The following is an 18745-nucleotide window of genomic DNA, read 5'->3' on the forward strand; positions in this document are numbered from 1 at the left end:
CATCTCAAAGCAACAGGCTCACTTCACTGACAGGATGAGGGCATGGCCAGCCTGTGACCAACTGAGAGAAAGGTGGCTGTGCAGGGTTGTGTTTTGCAGATGTGATTATCTTTTGGCCGGCCTGTTTTATCTCATTCATGGGGCTGTCTGGAAGATTTGCATTTAACACTTTCTCAGGGATGCTGGCATCTGGAAAGCAACTTTCCAATGAAGAAAAATGAAATAAAAATATTATAAAGCTGCTTTTGCGTATTTTATTTTCCTCGAGGGTCATAATGATCCTTTACTCAGATGTTATTTAAAGTGTCACTAATCAATGTGTTTTATTAATAATGGATCAAAGGAATATGTGTAATGTGGAGAGAATTATTGGCCAACTCTGCAGTGTCTCTCAGCCCTGAGGAGCACATATTTTGTCTTTCAGCCAAATGTTTTGGTCTTCTGGCCCACAACTTTGCTGTTTTGAGTTCAGTCTCAGCGCTCTCATCGACACGGTTTCCAGTAGCTGCAGGCTGCTGTTTTCATCAATACATCTCTGATAAATCCACTGTACACTACCTCACTCGCACCAAATGACAAAGTGATAGACTTGCAAATTGCAAATTGATAGATTTGCATTTAGAATCTGAATTGTGCATTCAGATATTTCCTTCAGGAGTCGAGACCATTAACAGTATAAAGCAGAACAGAATTACATTCATCAGGAAGCCAGAAACATGACTCTAAATTAGAGCTTTGCGAGAGTTAGTGTTTGTGATCATGACAACATTGTAAGGCCTTAATATGTTAATATTGTGTTTGCAAGTGGCCCAAAATCATTAACAATACTGCTTTAAAAGTCAAACCTCAAGAAGATATTTCATTTCAACTTTAGGTTCTGGGAAGCAGCTAAAATGCAGTGTGAACCTATAACGTAGGAGCAAACAGTCGTTTGCTGATTTAGCATCCACCTCTTTTTACACAATGGTAACAGCTCACCTAAACAAAATGTCATTTCAACATGTTATTTCTGACCCCTGTGAACCTCCTCCTCGGTGATCACCGGATGTGGGCGCTCATATTGAGTAATCGGTTACTGTTCCTGACTAAAGCCCAGCCATGCACGCACTGGTGTATCAGCAGATGACGAGGCGCGCAGACTGTCAGCCACGCACCACTGGTCGGTTTAAAGCCACAGGATTTGGATTAAATAGCTTGTGAGAGAACCGATGAGCCTTGGGCGCGGGAGGGGAGGGAGCTAAGGGGCTGATTTTTATCTTTTACCGGATCGAGAAGGGGAGGAGGCACGGAGAATGAGTTATTCTTGTAGCAGCACCGAGCCTGTTTGCTGTGCGGCGTATTAGCCAGCGCGCAACTAAAGGCTGCGACGCAAGTAAATCGGCTCCTGCGGCGACGACGCCGTGAGCATCAGAAAGCCTCAGCTCCTGCCAGGTTGCGCACCGAACAGCCCTCTTCTGTTGGACATGAAAGTGCAGCAGGGCTGCAACTCATCAGACATGGGGATCCCGGTTACAACTGAAGAAGAATTGCGCAAAAATACCGTAATAACGCCCGACGATGTGCTCGGGCTGCAGAAGATCACCAAGAGTAAGTAACCTTCTACTGTAATTTGCACACGGTGGGGAGAGTAGTTAAAACCTTAGTCTGCATTTAGAGTAGATTAGTGCAACCCACTTGCTGTTGCGTCCTTGTTCATTGTCTTTCTAATAATGTAACATATTCCCTGCGTTCGTTTACGGTTTTGATTGACTGTCTGGAGGAACTAGACACAGATACCATGGACAGCGACACAGAGAGTCTCTGTAGCCTCAAGTAAGACGGATCACTTTTAACCGGTGTGTATCACAGTCAATAAGCAGTTACAGGTTTAATGTCAGGCTACTATTTGATGTATTTACTATTTTTGATTGGACCTTAGATGGGACAAGCAGCATGTTGCGTTTTCCTGTTACTAATAATACTAGCATGTGTGATTGTAAGTGTTTGCTCTGTGTTTGAGTGTGTGGCAGGCATTGAAAGAGAGAGAAGGTTATTGAACACTTCCTGGTATGCTTCTTAAATCCTGCTGTAAAATAAATCTGGCTCTTACTTCATCCTCATCTCAAGACACCTGTGGCTCAGAGGTAACAGGTGGCCAGAGATGTGATCCACTGATTATAGCTTGTCACATACTGTAGTCAGGAGGAACAAATACAGGAGAAGAATACTATCAGCCTTTTTATGGAAACTGTTTCCAGATTATGTCATGGAAACAGGACAGGGTAAACTGCTAAAGGCCATTATGCCTGGTTTCAAACAGAGTGAAGTCTGAGGAGTTTAACAAACATTGAAAATCTATTTCACGAGTATAATATTTTTAACAATATTTGTTTTGTTTTTTATTTCTAGTGAAAAAAATTGCTGTCAAGATCTTGCTGTTTTGATTCAGGGTAAAATTGGGACTTAAATGGAAATGTGAAACAAGCATGGTTTAAGTACAGTTTGCAGAGGCGGCATGGAGTCAAAACTACGGAGGCCGACAGAATATAGTTGGTTCAAAGAAAGAAATGTGATTAGTTGAGTCTACTTCATAAGTCTAATGATCAGCATGAAAGTTATTTATGGACCTTAATATTAATTTGTCAAATAAATAAATAAAAAAAATCTTAATTACAGGTGTAGATTTTGGCATATTATAAACTGTGAATGGGGGTTGGTATAGTGGACCTTGCCTTTTTTGGGTGTATGATTTTATTTTTTTTAATCTAATAATATTCTGAGTGTTTCCTCACTTCTTACCTAAACCACACTTTCAAAAACATAGCAAGAAGAAAACCCACAATAGATCTTGAAAAAATGGTAAATATTTGCAATTTTATTGTCGCTTTTAGTTGCAAGTTTGAAACCTGCTTTCACTCACAAATTGATTAGTTTGTCTTTTAATAAACTGACAACTCAAGACAAAGAAATAATTACGTATTATTGTTTTCTAAAAGGTAAATTTGCATTCACTTTCATTAATTCATATTTATAGCACTGATTGATGGTGAAGTCTAGGGTCAAAACTGATCCCCTCAAACACAAAACCCCCTCAAATGTAAACATCAACTCTTCGCTCTCATCTCCTCTCAGACCATCAATTTTATTTTCATTGGGTATCCCCTCATTGCTCCATCAGTGCAATTATACCTAAATCAGTCATGATGGTGCAGTAATCTCCGCTCTCCACTGACATCTACGTAATCTGGATTATGTCAGGAGGGCTGGAACGCAGCAATGACCCGTTACACCTCCGGTAATTAATGACCCTGGAGCTGGAGCGTAGGTGACTTTGTTTACATTGTGGATGTCGGATTAGACATGCAGTTGTTTTGTTCCCTAGGTCAGGTGCAAATTGTAAAAGAAAGATATCATATGTGAAGTATTTTCTCAAAGATACTTGATGGTCAAGGATGGCTTTTGTAACCCCTCAACAACGATATTTCTCTTAATTTGAATCAAAGCTGGATGATGTTTGGGTTTATGCAAATTCATTTGAATCTGCTACCATGTTTCCTGTTAAGTGATGAGGGCACAAAAATGTCTCTCCAAGGCCCAATCATTTTAAACGACAGACCATACCACAGAGAAAAGCATAGTGTGCCGCACAATTCAGGTTATTATTTTCTGCTGCAAGAGAACGAAATTCGCGCTGTGAAAAGAGGGAAGCAGAAAATGCGTCACCCTGCAGTGTAAATTACTTTTACAGTTGTGCTTTTGGGAGGTAAATGCCACCATTTTGGGGCAGCCCAGCTCCAGTCTGTCATGCTGGTTCAGTGCTGATAAGCGAGGCAGAGCGCCTCATTGTCAAACAGGCGGAGAGGAGAAGAAATATAATCCAGGCAGCAGAGAAGCGCTGCTGTGATGGGAAAAATGACACATTATCAGTTTACATGAAGGATGATTTATGATATGCAAGCAGGCAGACAGAAATACCGCTGTTACAGAATAAATGTTACATTTATAGTAGACATCTTGTAACCTTCTAATAACAAGAATTACTATAATTGTTGATGGCCGCAGACAGGTAAAATAGAATTATCCTTTATTACAATCAACATAAATTCTTGAAGAAACCTCCGCTGTTAAACCTATTACTGTTTTATTGTGTTCAGTGCATTTCGGAAATTGTTATTTAGATCTCTGTTGTACCCACTTGCCTCTAATCCACCATGTCTAATTGTGTTTCCATGTAAGTGCTCAGGGCAGGATTTCCTGTTGATAAAATATGAAAACATGCCTCTTACTGGAAATGCTCTTTAGTCTTTCAATTTAACTGCAAAATCTTTTAAATGTGATCCATGAATTTAAGAGATACACTCTTCAGTTGGATTATAGCAACCTCGGAGCTCCAGATACATGCATTAAAACAATACACAGGGGTCACAACGTTGGTGAGGACATGTTGTTACCGGTGACACAGTGAAATAAGATCCAGTTTGAATAACAGATTAATGCGTTTAAAGGTGTACCAAGACTGTTCAATGGTTTATAATAGGCTACTCAGACAGGATTGTCCAACTCGTAGTTATCATGCTGCCAAAGCTGCACATTAACTTGTCCCGATTGCAGGTACCAGGAGAAGGAGCCAAACGAGGAAAATCTAGGAAATAACGGCAAAACTACTTTCTGAGAAAGACACTGGGAGAAGGAACACACACAAACTAAATACACAAGGACAGGAAGGTCTAAGCCAAGGAACAGAGGAAACTAATCAGAGCGGGGCAGACGATCAAAACACAGGAAGTAAAACCAAACATGACACATAAGGAGTGAACTTATCAAAATAAAACAGGAAACACTAAAACCAAATGCCAGGATCTTGACATAAACTTTGATATACATTTTAGCACTGTGAAGGGAAAAAATAAAAAATCAATGTCAATCTGACCTTTAATGTGCAGTTGTTGGGGTAGAGAAGACAATACAGTGAAGCTTTCATTACAAACCTGTTCATACCTGTTCTGACTGAACACACAAAGGTTGGATGAAAGGCCTGCCGTTTTAGGCTGACGGTGAACAGTTTGCTTGTCAAAGGCAGTCACAGTGTTGCACTCGTACAAATGGAAAGTGTAGTTGTATGTAAGGTAGACTTAGGGGAGAAGTTTGAATCTTGCCACTTGCTGCGTGAAGTAGATGTGCTGTTTCAAAAAACTCTCAGATCCCATTACGGTTTCTTGGGTTATGTATAAGCTTTACCTCTCTTGATCCTGACTCAAAGAATCAACATTGATGCGTACTTTTGCCCCATCCAAATGATTTAGTCAGCACAGCCCGGTTCCTTATACACTAATGGGTGATCAATTATTTGGTCTTAATAAGTCTGCGACACAGAGCAGTGCTTTATCTACGTCGGGCGGGGGATTCCACTCTGTGATGTCTGCCAACACAATGGATACAGCTTTAATTAAAATTGATTGGTGCAGCCAGCTCTTAATCTCCCTGGCACAGCTGTCACAAGGTTACTCTTTCATGGTGATCTGACATGGAGAGAGACGGCTTGTTGCATCCACATCAGTAATCAACACAATCGCATGAACTGTCTTTTATTTGTGCTTCCTCTTTCTCTTTGAATCAGGCAGTTGTTGACACACTCGGGATCAAATTAACTCAATATCCATCCATTTATTGCGTTCAAGGTGCATTATGTAAGATTGTCCTTTAGAGTTTTATCGGGTTATTGATCAATACCACTAACTCAGTGATTATTGGCTGGTGCTGATATTTCTGGCTGAAGCTCTGTGTGAAAGTCCCATACTGTCAGCTGTGTGCATTTTTGATTTTAATTGACAAAATGGAAATAATATATAATATAATAATAAGCATTTAACACCATCCATATCTATTAAGCTACCTCTATTCCTTCAGGTTTTGGCACTAAATCTCATTAGCGCAGACCGACAAGCAAAGAAGACCCTCTTTATACCGATAAGAGGTAAATAATCCTAAAGACCTCGTCACAGAGAGCGCCAGCATACATTTCCCCATAATCCAATGTTCCCATGATCATGGATGATATGCTTCTTACATGGCACAAGTGGATTTTTAATGGCTTGCACATTATAACTACAGCGTGTCAGCCAACAGGATTTACATAAGTACATAACTATGATCCAAGCTTAACATTGTTGAAAAAATGTCTTCTGCATTAAGAACCAACCTTTTTTTCCTCGAGGCCCCACAAAATCAAGCAATGGCATCTTGTGACCCATCTTCACTGGTTCCATACGAGTTTGAGATCTTCAAAAAGTGGTCTGGTGATCGGTCTCAAGGCCAAGATCTATCTCAAGTACTACAACACTGACTTTATTTATATAAGTCTTAATTTATACATAAATATACACTGTACCCAATTAAAATATTCATCTCAACACTAGATTCACATTCTTTTTTGGGTCGTGGTTGTGCAAAAAAGAAAGAAATTAGAGCAGCTGAAATGCTGTAGTTGCTTCCCTTGACCTGTTGAACAGTGGGCGCTCATTGGACAGGCAGTAATAGCAGGTATAGAAAAAAGCATTTAATTCACTGTATTTTATTGAATATGCATCATTGATTGATTGATTTGTATGTATGTGCTTCAAAATAACTCAAATGCAAAATTTTGTTTGGTTAAACACCATCAATGAATTTCTTGTTGCTCGATGATTTAATGTCAATGGAAATCTTTTATGGGCTTCTTTTTCAGAACATCCTGAGTATAAAAATTTACCGGTCACAGGGCTTTTTCTCTTTTTAGATCATGCTCATAGAGGAAGGAAGAGAGATCCTTTGTGTCCCTCCAAGTTCCTCTCACAGCCTTACCCCTAAATATAAGTGGTCAGTGTGTGTGTGTGTGTGTGTGTGTGTGTGTGTGTGTGTGTGTGTGTGTGTGTGTGTGTGTGTGCGCACGCGTGTTTGTGTGCTTGGTGAGAGAGAGGTTACTCTGTAAAGTGGTGTCATGTGGATCACCTGAAGAAAAGACACTTTTTGTTCGTTTCTGTTTTGAAACAGGGTTTCAAAACGAAAACGATTTACATCCACACGGGCATTTCAGCACCGTTTTAGAAATGATTTCCCTTCATACTAACATGCCTGAAAACAAAAATCCCATGACTATTCATGCACACTGGGCATGCAGGTGCCGGTATAAATAGGAAGTAGATTGGTTGCTTAGTTTCAGAAGATACAACAGAGTTATTATACTATGATATTATATACTATGGTATGAGTAATAACAGATCAGGCTTGATACTTAAGATCTTCCTCTATATACTCAAACAGAAAAAAACAAGTTTTATTTTTCAAACTTAGTTACAAGGCTGCAGGTCTTGCTCTATCTCTCTCCCTCTCTCACACACACACACACACACACACACACACACACATCACAATTACTTTAAAATTAATACTTACAAATCAAAGTTGACTAGAATATGGGTCAAAAGAATGTGGTCACTTGTTTCCTCTCGGTTTTGTTGTTGTCCGTTGTTACACTCGTAGCTCTGCCAGTGCTGAATTCTCTGTCCAACTGGAGAGCGTTTATGCTTTTGGTCGTTTACAGTTTCTTTGTGAACTTCATAATAGTTGTGCAGAACAAAATAAGCATTGACGATAAAAGGAAAGTCCTCCGTTTTGTGTCCATCGCCCTCCTCAAAGCGGGACTTCAAACGTCCGCTCCGTAGGGCTGATAACGCCGCTAGACACACAGCTCGCTAATTGCTCCAATAACAGTTGCTTCCTCTGCATGTCGGGAGTAGTAGAATTATAAAATGCTGAATTTATCTGCACAACAGCTGCTAGTATAGACAACAAGGTCAGCAACATCTGTGATCCATAATTGTTTTTATAAATATTTGAGCCCGTTTCAGCTGTGGAAAACTTAAGTTTTCTAGTCATTTTACAAAACCATTTTAACATAATCCTTGAAGGACGACATATAAAAATTTGGGGGAAAGCACTTATTTGCCTTACAGAGTTACAGTAACACTAGATGAGAACTCTGTATAGGGTTGTATCAATCTTCTAATCTAGCACATTATGTCTTGTATATTTAATAATTAGCAAGCTGTAGAAGTGCTGATACGGCAGTTTATGCTTGTAATGCAAGAAAGTCCGCTAAGGGCGGTTGTTATTATATTTATCTACAGAAGTTACATTGGTATGTTTTTTACGTTTTAACACAAATCATTATCTTTTTTCAAAACTAAACCAATAAGTTTTGTCACCTAAATGTAAGCAATTGTTTCGCAATGCTGAACACGTGGCATTCTGTGTCATACAAGGCTGATCGGAAAAATATTCATGAAATGTATCAGCCTATCCTGTGGTTTGCTGGGTTGCCCAACCCACCCTGACCTTGTTTATACACCAACTTTGATTAAAATATATTTCTGTTGAACCTGGAAATGTGTGTGTCCAACACAACAAAGGATTCTAATTGACTTTAAGAGTTAGATGAGAAAATCTTATCTTGATCTATCATGTCTGTGTGCTAAATATGATGCTACAGACAGTTAGCTTGGCTCACCACAAAGACTGAAAACAGCTAGCAAAGCAAACAAAACCTGCCTACCAGCACTTCTCAAGCTCACTAGTATTTTTGTCTCGTTTATTTTATAATCAGTGAGCTTTAGAGGTCCCAGGTCGATTTTGTCACCTTCAGACGGAGCCAGGCTAGCTGTTTCGCCCTGTTTGCAGGCTTTACGCTAAGCTAAGCTAACTGTTTCTAGGCCGTAGATTCATATCACCGTACAGACATTAGAGTTGTCTAGATCTACTCTTCTAACTATCGGCAAGAAAGTGAGTAAACATATACCAAAATGTATTTTTTGTCATCATGGTTCAGGGAGCTTAGATCACAATATATGTCCTCAAAAAACCCTCTCACATATGTTTTTATTTTTTCACACTGATGCAGGCCAGTGAAAGATAAGAGGAAAGAATCTCATCTGCATTCAGCTGCTCTGAACGCAACCTCTCCACGAACCTCAGCGTTTGCCAGTTTGCCTATAGGTGCTATTAAAGGAGAGACATGTAACAGCCTGCTATGCACAGGTGCACTGTACATCGCGATGTGAACATCATGGTGTAACACTAATGTCACTTGCTGCCTTTGGCTATGGATTATTTCAACATGAAGACAAGTAAACATGCCTGCATTGTTCTTCCTCATGTTCTGGGATTAATTTAGTACACAGTCGTTGCATTGATCGGAGACCACAGGGTGAAATGGAAAGAATATGACATGTGAAGTCAATCCCTGTGCTGAGAGTCTGTAACTCCGAGCTAATCTTGAGGATTAAGGAGCTATAAATGGCAGCTTGCTTGCTCTTTATGAGTGCCACTTTGGTGTCAGACAGGCTCTTTGTATCTGAACACAGGAACACAGTTTGACTCAAGACTTGGTGCTAATTTTACTCTCTTTAAAGGGGCTGCAGCCAGAGGGATCTTTTCAAGACTCTATGTATTTTCAGTATTTTTCTGCTGTTGGTCTTTGGGTCTATGACTAATGCCTGTTAGCATAGACGAGACTGACTGTTAGAAACAACACTGCAAAGCTAAAAACATGAAATTAAGTACATGGAAATCACGATAAGATGAATATAGAAAGTCCTGTATGTAATTATGGCAGATCAACTGTGCTGGGAGGCAATGACGTGTTTCCCCACGGGGACAAGAAAGCGTAGTGTAATCTATCATGTCATATTGTAATTGAAGTCAATGTTCACACACACCGATCTGCACATACTGATTCCCCCTGTGCTTCAAGCTTGTGAAATCTGGCAAAAGGAGGCCTTCAGGCTATAGGAGGAGGCTTCAGGTATATACCTTCATCGGACGTGACACATTTAATTTGCATACCACTGATGCCTAAGATACTCTCCTTTGATTCACTGCTGCACCTTGTTGTTGCAGAGCAGCCAGGTGGATGAGGAGAAGGAAAAAGACGGGCTAATAGAGCTGGCACACTATCAGAAGGAGCGTTGCTAGGTGACGGTGTTGAAGGAAGTGAAGTGGAGCACTTCATGTGTGTGTGTGTGTGTGTGTGTGTGTGTGTGTGTGTGTGTGTGTGTGTTTGTGTGTTTCGGGGAAAAAACAGAAGGAAAGGATAAAGAAAGAACTGAATATGAACATATCATCAAGATAAGGTGATTCATGCAATAGGGAAATAGCAGTTAACAGATTTTTCTTGCACAAATTTTAAGTTTTGTTGGACTTTTGTTGGACTTTGCATATGTCTTTGTCTCCCCCCCCCCCCCCCCCCCATTGTTGTCACTGAACAGTGAGCATCTGAAAATATCTTTTATTAATACTCCTCCAAATCTCTTAAAAAACAGTAGTCGGTCGTCATCAGTCACCATGAGCGGAGGCTATGAAATCAAAGAGGCGTAGTCTCTGTGCTACCGTGCTCTGCGTTTGATACAACTGTGGGAGTGACATGGTTATGTGTGATTACTTGTACTGGACTGAGTGAAAGTGACTTCACCGGCTGAGGTATCAGATGCAATGCTCCATCTGTCTTCCTCAGCATGTCTGGCAAGTAGCCATCTCTGATTCACAAAAAGCATCTATTGCTAATCTGCCCACAAAGAGAGCTGCTCGAGCTTCCTCGCTTACTTCACTTATACTGGTCTTTACAATGAGGATAAAGAAGGAGTTTTTTCCACCAATTACTTCAATTGATATATTGATATAATGTGACTATAGTTTGGGGATGAACATCGGTGCCTTCAGAAGGTTTTTAACCATGTTAAGAATAATAGAAAATGATTATTAGTAAGATGGTTATGGTGCTTTTTTTGTCCATTGAGGAAAAACAGACAAATATCTTCAGAGAATTGTGTAATATAAAGTAATTCTGTTGCAGCCTTTAAGATCAGACAGGAACAGTTTTGATCTTAATTATCATTATAATTACGAAATCCTACAGCCGTTATTAATACATTTTTAATCCTATTGATTAACCCTTTATTCATCAGATGACAATGTAGACATTGCTTGGGAAAGACCACACAACAAGGTATTCTGTTTTTGTACTGCATGATAACAAGGCTCAGTTCAGTGTCAGCAGTACAGTGTTACACACAGACAAACATATCAATTCAACATATTACAAAAACAGAGCAGGATTAAGGACTATTTTAACACTGACTGTGCATTAGTATGAAAGTGCTCTATGAAAAGAATGTGAAAGTGTTTCCTTGCTGTTCCTTTAGAAAAAACACAATTGCAGCCTACAAACTGTAGGCCAAAATAATATTCTCAGAGCAGATAAGCGTCCCACAACAAATGAACTAGCGGCACCAGAGGGCACTGCATCAAACAGCAGCTCTCTAACCCTTTTACTGTAGTTTAGAAAGCAATATAAAGAGACTGCGTTTTTGAGCCAGAGCAGCTTAACATGGAAACATCTTGACCAGTCTTGGTGTTGTTCATGGAGGAAACACTCCACTCACATACAGTAAGGTAACATGAAATCAACAGCAGAGACAAGCCCAGTGCATTCTGCAGTGCAGAGAGATGCAACAGCTTCAAGTATATATATATACTACACACACACACACACACACACACACACACGTAGGTATATATGTGTTTTCTGCACACATGTATGCATATATACAATGCCTAAAAACATCCTTCCCATCAACACGTACACAACTAAATACCAGTCAATAGTTTTTGCTGATTAGTTCTTGACAAGACTCACTGGGGATATTCAATTGTTCTAGATATTGGTTTCTTTTGGGGGGGGGGGGGGGGGTTGCATGTCAAAGTATTTCAAATCAGTGAACATCAAAAGACATGAAAATTATGATAATCAAAGAGATGACATAACGTTATTCATTTAGATAATTTTTCACATTTATAAGTTTAGAAAGAATGAAAAAACACAGACATCAGTCAGTGTCAGTCATTCCTCCTTCCTTTGTCCTCCTGGATGTTTTATCTCAGTAAGCACAGAAGTTCACCAAAAAAAAATCTTACCTGCTGTGCTTGTGTAAACATACCGGCGTGGCCGATGAGTTAGGCGTCACTTTTGTTTACACTGTCTGTCTTTGTTGCACAGATGTATTAATAAAGTATTAGCTTTTTTCTCGCAAATACTTCATAGCACATACAGTAACAAGCGTAGTTGCCGTCAACTCGAGTATCCTTCACTTAATCTTGTTCACTTCACCACAGCGAGCTATCTGCTCCCGCTTTGTGTGTGTGTTTGTGTTTATGTGTGTGTAGTTGGAGGAGCTCAGCTTGACAGAGAGAGCAGAGCAAATGCATGCTGCAGCGTGACAATAAATGACATCAGAAACATCAGAGCTTATCAATACTCAATACTTTAGCACCGTGCCTGTTGAATACCAGGTTTCTTAGCGCATCCCTAAAAAGAGCAAGCGAGCTACACTCAGAGAAAGGCTGCTGTAGAAACATGGCAGTGCAAGATGGCTGACTTTGTGGAAGACGACCCACCCCCTATGTAGGTATAAATCGCTTTTTCTAAGCTAAAAAAAACATAATGATTCTTAGTTCCAGGTGATTATACACTGATTAAAACATAGTTATGAATATTATATTCCATTGCTGCCAATTAATCTCCCTAAACGTTACACACTGTTCCTTTCAACAATATGCTCTAAATAGTCCTGTTTCACATGAGGGGCATTTTTAGTCAAGGTGTCAGGTATGATGTACTGTACTTGACTATAAATATCTTCAAGCAGGTGGCTAAAGCTTGTTTGGCCCATCTGCTCTCTAACCCTCTCAAAACAGTAGAGGATGCAGAGTTTGTGTATGCGCAGACACACGGATGCTTTCATGTGTGTTTATCTTATTCATTTTGACCTCCATTGACCTGATAGTCTTTATAAATCTGTTGCATGAAGTCATCACTAAGAAAGACCCTTCAGCCCTTTTGCAACATATAGACCGCTAATAATAACTGCCCTTACAATAACCCTAATAATATAGTAAGCGTGTGTGTGTGTGTGTAGGTGTGTGTGTGTGAGAGAGAGAGAGAGAGAGAGAGAGAGAGAGAGAGAGAGAGCGACACCCCCCACCCAACCAGCCGGTCCATGTGATGGTAAAACACAATAAGCCTCTTAGATCTAATCCTGCCACGTTGGAAGGGGGGTGTCTCACATGCACTCACACACACACACACACACACACACACACATACACACACACAGTGCAATCATGACCAAATCAATCACCCTACTTAGGTACTTGGGTTTTCTTTCTTTCAGTGGTCTTGTGTTCAGTCAAGTTGACGGTCCTGCTGTTCAATGAGAACAAAAAACAGAAAAGTGACTGTGAACACAAAAAGAACAGCAGCCTGTTCAGTAAACAATATTATAATAAGGAGGTGTGTGTGTTTTGTGTTGTTATGTCTTTTTCATGTTCTCTATTTGATACTATTGTGATTTCAATCTCCAACAGGTACAAATCAAATGAATCAAACTCACATAAAAGAAAACAGTAACCTCAGGACATAGCATACACCCTAACTACATTAGAGACATAAAACAAGTGGCACAAACATTAACAATGACGTTAGTGAAACACTAAAAACTCAAAATTAAATTGGCTCCACAATATAAAACATGTTTGACAGGGTATGTCATGGCTTGGCACAGATCTGATGTGTAAAATCCAAGGTGAGCATCCAAAAACAGTTCAGTAGAATGTATTCAAGCAGCAGGCTTATGATTGAGATCAGTTCAGACTTGCTCGTAACAACAGATATTACTGTATCTTGGCTACAGAGGTGACAATTTCTCATTAATTGACAGCTTGCTGCCTGACATAAAAGGTTTGCTTCTTTCACAGAGACATCATGAAAAGAGAAGAAATAGATGTTTGTAGTATCGGCAGAGAATACAGTCTCATGGGTCTTTTCTCTCTTTTTCAGATTATCTTTGTTCTCCAGAAGAAAATGTCCACATGATCGACTTCACCAGGTTTAAGATCCGGGACATGGAAACAGGGACAGTCCTGTTTGAGATTACTAAACCTCCAACAGGTCAGCTCCGAACAATACAAACCAAGTAACATATTATAAAACAGATCCACAAACATCTGAACATTTTGTAATGGGACTTGGGTTTTTTTTTTATCTCACTGTCCATAGTGTCCTTTAAAGGATATTTTACTTGTTAGATTTTATTGTATGATATTTTTCTTGTCTCCATGACCCATGAGGAGGATGATCTAATGTCTTAATGGATATTTTTCAATTCAGCCAACTCTCTCCTTTTCTTTTAAATGTCTCTTGTTTTCGCAGAAGGCAGAAAGCACTGTGACCCCAACGCCGGCCGCTTCGTCCGATACCAGTTCACCCCAGCCTTCCTGCAGTTGCGGCAGGTCGGAGCCACGTAAGTTGACATACAGTGTGTCTTTGAAGACCGTGAGAGAGCAAGAGACGTGTTTCCGTAAAAAGCTGATTAACTCTGCTGCACAGACAGAAGACCCATACTGGCTGTGGGAGGTGTGTGGGCGTCAGTGTGGGACGGCAGGCTGACGATGATAAGTGTGAACATACAGAACAGCCGAGCCCACCTGCTGAGTCAGGCACCAAATAGCTGTCAGTGCTTCTGAGTTGTGTTCATCATCAGACTCCTACTTTGTGACTGACTGCAGATTTAAATCCAATCCAACAAGTGACTCATTTGGATAATCTTGGTATATATTAAAAAAGAGAAACCTAACCTTGTTAGAAACAATGTGCTTTGTGAACCATATAAAGGAAGAGGTGCACCTCAGAAAAGGTAACTTTTTTAAAAGACAATTTTGTTTACACTTTGGGTTTTATTTTCATAGTCATTTTCTTTATTTGGCAATCATGCAAAAACACTCAACCAACATGTATTTGTATTTTCATGATCCCAAAGATATATTCCGTCTCCCCATTTGAATCCAATATTTCCACAGACTGTCGGCCACTGCAACGGTCCAAGTAGCAGACTTTTTTCATTCGACCAACAAAGAAGAAAAGCACAAAACATTGAATTGACATCTGTGAAATCGTCAATAACAACCTGTTTAATTGATGAACTGATTGCCTTTGTTGTAATTATGTTCCCATATGTTAGCAATTATTTTCGTAAATGTGATGTTATTATAACCGTTAAGGCCAAAGCTACATAAATAAGGCCCTATAGTTGAAATAAACCTTTAAAGGTTACCTGACCTTTGAGCAGTCCCCAAAGTTTCTCATTTGCTTCCAGGTTGGTGAATAAATGTCCTCTCTGTGTTTCTGCAGAGTTGAGTTCACAGTGGGAGACACACCAATCAACAACTTCCGCATGATCGAGAGACACTACTTCCGCGATCAGCTGCTCAAGAGCTTTGATTTCGAGTTTGGCTTCTGCATGCCCAGCAGCAAGAACACATGCGAGCACATCTACGAGTTTCCGGCGCTGTCTGAGGAAATCAGTGAGTGTCACACACACACAATGCTGCAACACGCACGTGACCACAAGAGACAAACGCACCCACACAGAGACGTATTCTAAGATCTAACAGGATTTAATCATGTAAAATCCTGAGTGTTGGGTGTTTCTTTTCTCTCTCAGTGCGTGAGATGATCCTGAACCCTTATGAGACGCAGTCTGACAGCTTCTACTTTGTGGACAACAAGCTGGTGATGCACAACAAGGCAGACTATTCCTACAGTGGGGGGCCATAGGAAGACCACCCTCCACTTTTCACCCCTCCCTGTAGTCTAGACATTTTACATGACATGTACCACTTCAGGACCAGAAACAGATGAACTAATGGACAATTCACTGGCATTAAACGCTCTTGTCTCCCACCTGTTAACTGCATTATTACCCATTCAGGTATTCAGCTGCCAGACCAATAGATTTCTCCCTTTGCCTCTTTGCAGGAACATCGAATTCTGCCAGTTTTATCATCATTTTGCATCAATGTGTGTGAGCAAGTGTGTGGGCAGCTAAGTGTCAGTACATACTGTTGATTTCAGTCTGTATATGTGGGTTCCACTTGATCATCAGCAAGACGTTACATTTTGTGTGTTTTAAAAAATGAAGAGAGAAAGGCGACAGTGAGTCAGAGACACACTATGAGACATAAAGAGAAAATAAGTTACCCTAGAAAAGTTTAATAATAATTAATCCATTCAGATGTACATTTATATAGTTTGTATAGGGAGCTCATTACATTTTTACTCCAGAAGTTTCTTAAATTTCTAGTAGCACACATCTGAATGATTCATTCTGTCATCGTTCATTTGAACGACCAACAGAAATGTGTACTTTGTCAATGTGAATGTGTCATTTGTTGTAAGTTTTCATGTAGTACTACTAGCCTACTTAAGGAGTATTTTTTAAATAAATAGCCACTTTGAAGTGTCAGAAAACCAATACCATACCAATTTTGATATCCAGTACGTTCTCTGTAGTACTGAACACTGTGTATACTTTAATTATGATGAATGTTTTAAGTATAAAATTAAGAAGAATGTGAAGTTTTGACAGCGGAAATTCCATCACTGCAATAAATATTTTTTCGAAGTCTTGATGTCCATTGTTTGTTTGTTTTTTCACAACAGATGAAACTGAAGGTAGAATGTAAACAGAACGGTAAAAATCATGTTGAGCAGATGTTCAAAACAGTGAAGCTTACAAATTATCACAATCAGACAAAATAAGTAAATACTGTTTATAATTGAATGTATTTTGCCAGCCTTGTTTCCCTGACTTGTATTAGTGAGATGGAAAGTTATTCCAAAATGATGATGTTACCTGATTCAATAGTTTAAATCTAAACGGTATCTTCTCAAATATGGTATTACTGATTTGCAGACACAGGTTTGGAAATGTACCATCTTCCAACAATTTAAGAGCAATGATTAAATATTCTTTCCATACAAAAAAAAGTTGCTTGGATAAATAATTTGTGTGTGGTTCCACAATTACCAAATAACCTAGTTCAGATTTACATAAACATAACACTCTTTAATTAGTTTACGACAATACCTTTAGAAAGACAGTGGTTGGTGAAACTAAGTAACCCAGAGCCAGAGTGCTTAAATAATGCATGTAAAGTTTCCAGCTGGTCTATATTGTAGTTCTCCTTGTGTTTATGAAGCTATTTGATGTAGGAGACAAAAGTACTACAGTACAATGAGAAAGTAAAAGATGTGACTGTTGCAGAATCATTGTATATCATTTTAATTATCAGAAGATAATTCCTCATAATTTTGAACAAGCTGCAGGTCGCAAAGTGTCTTTGCTGCCATCTTCTGTGACAACAGTCTTACTGCATTTTTAGCCATGACACCACTTTTCACCTTCACTCAGGCAAGCATTGCTATTTAAACATTAGTAACCACGATTATATAAATCAGGGTTTCATACGAACTGAAGAAGCAGCGACATCTATGTTGTCCTGCGTCGTTGAAAGTGCATCTCGCGAGACACGTTGTTTGTGGGCGCGCTGCAATCTCCTCTCGCGCGAGTCACGTAACACGTGTGCCGGTTTGTTTTGGTGCGTAAGAGATGTGGGGCCACTCACCTGAAGCTTTGTTGTAACCTTTTCAGAGGGAATGTTGGCAGCTAACGGCAGCTTGTTCGGCTCTCGTGGGGAGGTTCCATTTAGTTACATGATGGTGCGTTCTAGCTCCACTCAGTAAAAATGCACATTAGACGAAAGTAAATAATAACGCGTCAGAATGTGGGGAGGGAATTGTGAACACAACACTAGCTCTAAGCAGCTTAAATACTACATCATCAAAACTGCCAATGCCATGACTTGTATAATCAATAAAAATAGTCTTTTATATCCTAATCATTTGAATTGTGTGTTTTTATTCAAACAAGCAGTATTGATGAAGAATAACAAAATAAAAGGATGTAGTTGATAATAATTTATATTTTAGTTTATTAGCTATAGCTCTATTAGAAATAATCGCAAAAAAAAATAATCCTGATATCAGAATATCAGAATTTCCTATTGTCTTATCAGCTTAATCAGTTCTCATGTTTAGTTCTTATGCTAAACTTTTACCACAGTGGAGCCAGTGTAAATGATACAATATGGTTTGTTTTAAATACTATTCATGTTAAATTATTTTGATCATATTCAATAAGAAATTCAGACCTGCAATAACTGTTTTTTGTTTATTTGATTGTTAGTTGAAAAAGCAGCCAACACTGAAAAGCCTTTATTAACAGTTCACACGACACAGCAGACTAATTCAGGCAACTGTACATTTGTTTCAGGTTGTTCAGTTCAATGTAAGGTGCTAAAGAAGAGGAAATCCTCCTTTTCATCATAAAAAACTTTACTAAATCATATTTAATTTGATATGAAAATTTGTAAATGACAAAACATTTTTTTTTATAATTACTTAAAAATACATGAATCAATACCACAATTATTTGACATTATAGAATCAACGTAACAATACAGTTTGTATAAGGTAAATAAATAGCAAATTTACAAAGTTTTCAATAAAGAATTTAATTACAATTATTTATATATCAACTGTCTTCTTTTTACTTTTCCATTTATAAAACCTATTACCATTAGCTAACTCACCATAATATATAACTGGAGCTCTTGCAAATAAATAAATGGGGGGGGTGGAAGAAATGTATATTGAAACAGACAAAAAAAAGATATAACTATTTCCTATTTTGAGGATTTGATGGTTTAAATAACCACCAAGCTAATACTGTGGCAAGAAGCTCCTTGTGACAATATTCCCTATTTAGGTTGATATAGT

General features: G+C 39.0%; 1 protein-coding gene across 1 annotated transcript; it reads left to right on the plus strand.

The window, feature by feature from the left end:
• The first annotated feature begins 1194 nt into the window (after positions 1-1194).
• unc119a1 (unc-119 lipid binding chaperone a1) lies at positions 1195-16758 on the plus strand. Its single transcript, XM_068710194.1, has 5 exons — positions 1195-1587; positions 13907-14017; positions 14279-14369; positions 15257-15429; positions 15570-16758. The coding sequence occupies exons 1-5, from the start codon at positions 1464-1466 to the stop codon at positions 15680-15682; spliced, it is 612 nt and encodes a 203-aa protein (XP_068566295.1). The 5' UTR covers positions 1195-1463; the 3' UTR covers positions 15683-16758.
• Positions 16759-18745: the final 1987 nt, after the last annotated feature.

This window comes from Cebidichthys violaceus, unplaced genomic scaffold (assembly GCF_023349555.1).
Source record: "Cebidichthys violaceus isolate CVI_PGR_0920_01 unplaced genomic scaffold, fCebVio1.0.p SCAF_1, whole genome shotgun sequence".
Classification (NCBI taxonomy): domain Eukaryota; kingdom Metazoa; phylum Chordata; class Actinopteri; order Perciformes; family Stichaeidae; genus Cebidichthys; species Cebidichthys violaceus.